This window comes from Gossypium raimondii, chromosome 7 (genome assembly GCF_025698545.1).
Source record: "Gossypium raimondii isolate GPD5lz chromosome 7, ASM2569854v1, whole genome shotgun sequence".
NCBI lineage: Eukaryota > Viridiplantae > Streptophyta > Magnoliopsida > Malvales > Malvaceae > Gossypium > Gossypium raimondii.
In genome coordinates, this window is record NC_068571.1 from 41,434,255 (window position 1) to 41,441,131 (window position 6,877).

The 6,877-nt window shown below is 32.7% G+C and overlaps 1 protein-coding gene across 1 annotated transcript; it reads right to left on the reverse strand.

The window, feature by feature from the left end:
• Positions 1-1,722: 1,722 nt before the first annotated feature.
• Positions 1,723-4,011, reverse strand: LOC105790928 (two-component response regulator-like APRR9). Its single transcript, XM_012618741.2, has 3 exons — positions 3,515-4,011; positions 3,262-3,435; positions 1,723-2,031 (listed from the first exon to the last, which is right to left on the reverse strand). Exons 1-3 carry the CDS (start codon positions 3,890-3,892, stop codon positions 1,843-1,845), a joined length of 741 nt encoding a protein of 246 aa, XP_012474195.1. The 5' UTR covers positions 3,893-4,011; the 3' UTR covers positions 1,723-1,842.
• Positions 4,012-6,877: the final 2,866 nt, after the last annotated feature.

Consider the following 6,877-nt stretch of genomic DNA (forward strand, 5'->3'; position numbering starts at 1 on the left):
CTGATCACTACAAACCCCCTGTAGACCTCTAAATTTTCTATCATCTCTTTAGAGAGTATTGCGAGCTACCCTCTTAATTTTCTCTGCTTCAACAAAATTATGAGCCCTCTCAAACAAATCTGTCAAACTCCGTGGCTTATTATTAGTAAACGAATATTACATATGCTCATTTTGGACTCCCATGATAATGGAATCATTGACCCACTGGTTCTCCAAATTCTTTGTATTCAACGTCGTTGCATGGAATCGTTTGACATAATCTTGCAAAGATTCTTCATCCCTCTATTTCACTGACATCAAACCCACAGGAGGGCTCATTATATTTTTATGGGCTCGAAACCTTCCCAAAAACATCTGGCCCAACTGTGAGAAGCTTTGAATGGAGCCCTGTGGTAAAGACAAATACCAATTTTTCGTACTTCTTCTAAGATTCGTCGAGAAAACTTTACATTTTTCTACATCGGAAACCCCTAAAGCATTCATATAATCATTATATTGCATGAGATGTGTTCGAGGATCCCTTCTTCCTTCGAACATTTCTTTTGAAACTTTAAACTCAGTTGGTAGACTCACAACTACTATTTCAGGAGACAATAGGCTATTAGAACAAAACAACCAGTCCATATCAGGATGCAATGCTTGCACATATCTATGCAAAGCATCCTTTTCATTTTGCCATGGCTTTGCATGTGCCTCTACATCTTCCTCCTGGATAGGCATGACACAATCTTGAAGATCGGAGTTATCAAATTGCATATTCTTCCTCAATTCTTTTTTTTTTTTTTTGTCTTGGCAATTCCTACTGAAAGACTTGCTGCTGTTTGAACCTAGCACTTTGTTGAGCCATCTGTTCCGTCATCAACCTCAGTTGCTCCTACAAGCCAAACAATTGTTGTGGCAATGCTCCCTGGTCAGAGGGAAATGATGGCCCTTGACTAGAGGGAACATTGAAATTGAAAGAGTTGGAAGCACCTGCATTGCCTGAGTTACCCAAATTCTTTGGTCTGTCAGCAAACCAACCACCAAAAAGGTCTACCTCACTGGGTTGATTGCTAGTGCTAGAACCTCTTACCTGGCCTGATGGAAAATTAATGGAGAAATTCTCGTTGAGGCAAGTCATTTTGGTTTCTTTAACAATTTGAAAATCTGAAGATTGGAAGTCTGTCCACACTCGCCGCACCAAATTGTTGAGTAGTTTTTAGAGCGTGTCCTCTTTAGATAGGTTAAACTGTGTATTTATATGATATGATTATTGTTCATGGATGTGATATTGTAGGTAGGTTCCCATGTATGTCTACACGTACCCTACTTTATGGTTAACACGTGCTTGCATAATATGGGTTTGTCTTTATGATGGTGCGAACCCACATCATGTGGTCTCATCAAAGAACGGTGCAAGCACCTTGCAAGCGTACCCAAAGTGCGAATTGCATAGAGTACGGACCAAGACCCAATCGAGTACTCAAATAGTGGGTTGGTAATAGTGAGTATATAGCAACTTTCAATTGCATGTATAAAAGGAAAATATTCCATTTCTTTTTAATTTTCTTTAACCAATTTAGTAGGAAATTCAATTTCAGTATTTAAACACATCATTTAATTTTACATTATGTTTAAAATTATTCAATGTAATTCCTAATTCAGAGAGTTAATCCGAATTAAATAAACTCTGGGATTAAGCCTAGCAATTTCATTTTATCATTAAAATATATGTATCAACTATTTAAAGGTAAGAAGAACTTAGTTAACATTGCATCAAAATATTAAAAGAACAAAAGCAAATCTAATACAATTTTCACAGTAAATTTGCAAAAAGAAAAACATTAGAAACTCCTTTTAACATTAAGGATTAATGAGATTTGGTGAGAGTGAATCAATAAAAGCAATCCAATTCTCTTCATCGTCTTCTTCCTCACCATTTACATGAATCCATTCAACTTGATGATCATTGATCTTCTCGATTTCTTCATTTCTTACGAATCGACCTCGAACACGTGGCCTACTATCTGCCAATGTTTTCCTACAGGCATACTGACAAATCAGAGCATATAATTAGATGACAAATTGAAATCTGTTAATCTATTTAAGATGAGACTTAAATTTGAAACTTCAATGATTCTATTATTATTGATGTAAGGCCTGTGATGTACCATATACTTATCTTTTTATTTCTTTTCGTGCACTCAACAAATTCACAAAAACCACTTTAATTTCTTATCTAATTTGATTCAATTATGGTAAATCTAAGTTAAATTCAATGTGACAAACACTAAATGAACATCACACAATAAAGGGGAAGGGGAAGGGGACCCTACAAACCATGAATTTTAGAAATTAATAACCATAGGGTAGAGAGAATAAAATAGATTTAAAACAGAAAGTGCTACTTGTCAATTATGTAATTGATATAGTGGACAACAACATGCATTGTTATTAAATTTTTAATGAACACTTATTGTGGAGGTCAAACTTTGAATAACCCTTTTCCTTTTTAGCAAACATAAAAAGAAATTGGCATTTGGACTTTATGAGGAAGTTTGTATAATGTTTTTGAAAGCAATATGTAATTCAAAATTCAAAATATTAACAATATGCCGTTGTGTTAAACTCGAATTTACTGATTTTTACCTAATAAAATGTGAAAAAAAAAATTCTTTTAGACAATGATGAAAGATAAACTTTAATTATAAAAGTTGGTTAAAATTTTATGTTAGTCCCTATATTTTGAGTAAGTTGTGAATTTAATTTTAGTACTTTAATTTGGTTAATTTTAGTTTTGTATTTTTGAATTGATCAATTTACGTCTCTATACTTTTTAAATTTTGAAATTTCAATTCTAACCCAAAAACGATGTGATTAAATTCATTTGGTTAAATTATTTTGTTAGTCTTATACCATGTTTAGAGTTGTAGATTTAGTTCACATTTTCCAGTTGGGTCATTCTTAGTCCCTATAAGTTTTAAATTTTAAAATTTTAGTCTTGACGTAAAACAACCGATAAATCCACTGACACATGTGAAAATAACAAACTGACATGATATTACACATGTAATAATGTATTGCCATATCATATTTTAGAAAATCAAGACTTAAATTTTAAATTTTTAAAAAATACAGGCACTAAAGATGATGACATTAAAGTATACGACTAAACCTATTTACACATATTACACGGAGAAATGGGAGAATTTGATATGATTAAAAACATAATTGAAAAAGTAGAAAAAGGTTAGGGAATTGAGGTAGATAATTAATAGAAACCTTAATCTTCTTGTTGAAGTTCCTCAGATTTCTTTTACTTCGATATCTTTCAATCCTTTCTTTCTTCTGTTGAGGACTATAGCGGCAGGCTCTGCTCATTCCTTCAATGATCGCATTACTCTCACTCCCTAGTGGACTCTCCCACCTCCAATTACGCTGCCCCATGCTATTTCCCTGCATTTCATTACACTTTAATATATATATATATATATATATATATTAAACTAAACAATAAGGCACTGTAGAAACCAACCTGGTCTAAATCTCCGGTACTGAAAACTCTCCTCACCGGGACGGAATCAGAATCAATAGACTCGTTAAGGCTGGTGGCCAAATGACAATTATGAAACCCATTCTTTTGAATTTTGAGGGAATGGCTACTGACGCTTCTCTGCATCAGACTCCGTCTCTGAGTGGTAGTGGTGCTGCAACTGGTGAGCGAACTCGGCGAGTTGTAACTCCCGCTGCTGCTGCCACTGTGAAACGCCTCGGTCACTGACTCGAACAACTCGGCGGTTACCGGACATAATGTAGGGAAGATTAACGGCGAAGTCGTCAGGACGTCGGGGGCCGACAGGGAGTCGCTGAAAACCTCGGAGGAGGCGCGTGGGATTGTTGGATATCCAAACATAGCGCGTAAGAGAGATGGGAGAGAGCAGAGGCTGCAGAGGCCGCTATTTATGAGGAGCAAAGAGCGCTGGTTGCTGACATGAATAATGACGCCATCTTTCTTAGAGCTTCCGTTGACCTTTTTTGTTGGAATTATTATTTGGCTAAAATGTGATATAAGTCCCTGTACCTCTTTGTAAACTTAAAATTTATTCTCTATACTTTTATTTAATATGCCAGTGGCGAATCCCTTGCTAGCCCCCTAAAATAAAAAAAAATCTATTTAGGCCCTTTTATAGTTTATAAAATTTTAAATTAGTAATGATAAAATTACATATTGGCCCCTCAAAATGATAAAAATTAATTTAATCCTTTAAAATTTATAAATATATAAGCTATTAAAGCGGCAAAATTACTTTTTACTATCGTAAAAATATACAATTTAATTTCTTGATGTCCACATAACTAACTAAAATTTTTACTAAGGCAAGTGCACCTATTAATTGATAGTATAGCTACGGTGAGCAAATATATCGTTCCTACAAAAACTAAAAATATTAGTAATTACCGTATTTACATTATTTAACCTAATAATTGAGTGATTAATTAAAATTAAAATTAAATTAATTAATTAACTAACAAAAAAATATCCAAGAAAGAATTCACCTAGATTTCATCATCACTATCAATCTAAATTATGCAATTTCTTAACTTAGTATATTGATCTGTAGAAATCTTTAAATTATGTAAATATCTTTTTTAGCATAAGAGCAACTGATTGTAGGTTGATTAATTGAATTTTCTTTCTAATTTAAACCCCTATTATCGCATTAACTTGTGCTATGGATTCCCCTATTAGATTTGACTCTAATCTGGTAGATTTATGCCATCCTATTTCTAAGATTGTATGCAACTCCACTCAATTAAGCAAGACCTACTCTTAAATAAGGTCTATTCAACTACCAATTTAAGCACATCAAATATGGATTAATAATCTAGAAATATTAAATCAAAATTAAGCACACATAGTTGAGAACAAGAAACTAAATATTTATTACATAAAATAAAAATCAAATGATGAATTCATCATAGGGTTCATCTTCCTAGGTATTTAGAAAAATAATTCATGCTTGAAAACAAAAACATCCAAGATACAATATAATTGAAAGAAACAAAGAAATCAATTGAGAATCTTCAATCTTGACAGAAATTTGTTTCAGAATCAAATTCAATGGTGTTTTTCGAGTTTTTTCTTGAATATTCTATGACGACTCACTCCTATCTTTTTATTTTTGTCATATATAATTCTTAGAATGTCCGAAAAACCTAAAAATCACGATTTTCCAAAATTTTGCGTGAAATCTCGTGAAAATGAAATAGCCTACCACACGTCTATGTGGTTCACAGGTCGTGTGGCCAGGCCATGTGGAATGGGTCAGCCCATGTGGCTCTTGTAGCTTGCTCCAATTTTCACTTGTTTTTCACTTCTTTTGCTCTCAAATGCTCTATTAAGCATAAAAACATGAATTTAAAGGATTAGGAGTATAAAATTTACCACTAACATTGAATAATCACCTAAAAATGCATTAAGAACGAGGTTAAAATATGTTACTTTTAGCACTTATCATTTCTCCTCCCTAAAAAATTCTTTTTGGATTCACCCATGTCCCATGGTTATCTGAAATGGATCAAATTGGCCAATCATCTACAAATCCGAAGAAAGGCTTTAGACCGGTTGAGCCATGAAACGATACAGATTAGTTGAACTTATTTTTATTATTTTTATTTTTATTTTTATTATTTAAATGTTCAAACTATCCAGATCGGGTGAATTGGTGGCCTAATCGATTTGACCACCAGATTGATTTTGAAAACCTTGTTATTTCTAGGAATTTAGTCATCTATTTTTTTTCAAATTTTAAAATTTAGATCTAATTACTAATATCGTTAAAAATTTTATGTGAAATTTCTTTGGTATAACATTTTAAAAAACTCACTTAATAGCTATGTAACTAAAAAATGGCATTGCAATGAACCTAGATTAGACAAAATTTTAATTATGTTAACAATTGGACTTGCATTTTTAAATCTAAAGAGTACAGGAAAAATTTCTTAACATAAAATCAAGGAGACTAAATTCTAAATATATGAAGAATAAAATGACAATTTAAATTTTAAACTAGAAAAACTAATGTTGCTAAGTATTGATGAGGTACTACTACTTATATTAATTGAAAATTGATTCTTTTTAAATGTGGTTCACGAGAGGGTCGAGGGTGTGGATTTTCAAGAGTAAGAGAGGGTTAATTGTTTCTTGAAAGGATTTGTCGAATTTTTTAGATGTAAAATCAAATTGATAGAATGTGTAAATATTGAAGAGTTAAGTTCGTTATTAGGTCAATAAAAAAACCCACATTAGCTTTTCGTCCCCGAACTAACGGCAATTAACGGGAGAGTGACTAAAATATTTAATTTTGAAAAGTTGAGTGAGTAAATAGAAAAAAATTAATAGTTGGGTGACCAAAATACAATGAAGTGAGTATTTTTATATTTTACCCTATTTACAAATAATTTTTTTTTGGGTACAAGATCAAGGACAATTAATGCCAAGAGAAATTGAAGAAAGTTTTAGAAGCAGTTTTAGCCCAATGGTACGCTTCACTTCTCAGTTGATGGTTATCCGCTGGTTGCAAAGAAATATTGACGTGTTGAAGATGGGACATAATATCCTCAAAATTTAGGTGAAGTTTCCATCCAATTTTGGTGCATCCAGCAATGATGTTGCTCCATTTCTTATTGCCCTTCAGCAGCCTACAAGAATTAATATTGTGAGATCTAAGAAGCAAGAGAATAGCACAATGAGTGAGGATCCGAGCAAGAAGTTTGCTAGAAAATCTAAAACTGCGGATAGATATAAGTTTGAAACCGTTAGAATTTTGGGCGATGGCTGATCCTCCAATCATGTTGTTTTGTCTATTTTGAACAATGTTAAAAGAAAGAGACCATT

Excerpts from the sequence above, each read along its gene's own strand:
- LOC105790928 (XM_012618741.2), bottom strand. The coding sequence starts at position 3,892 with ATGTTTGGATATCCAACAATCCCACGCGCCTCCTCCGAGGTTTTCAGC. Across the intron at positions 3,436-3,514 it reads GTACCGGAGATTTAGACCAG|GGAAATAGCATGGGGCAGCG; the intron begins GTTGGTTTCTAC and ends AATGAAATGCAG. Across the intron at positions 2,032-3,261 it reads ACTTCAACAAGAAGATTAAG|TATGCCTGTAGGAAAACATT; the intron begins GTTTCTATTAAT and ends CTGATTTGTCAG.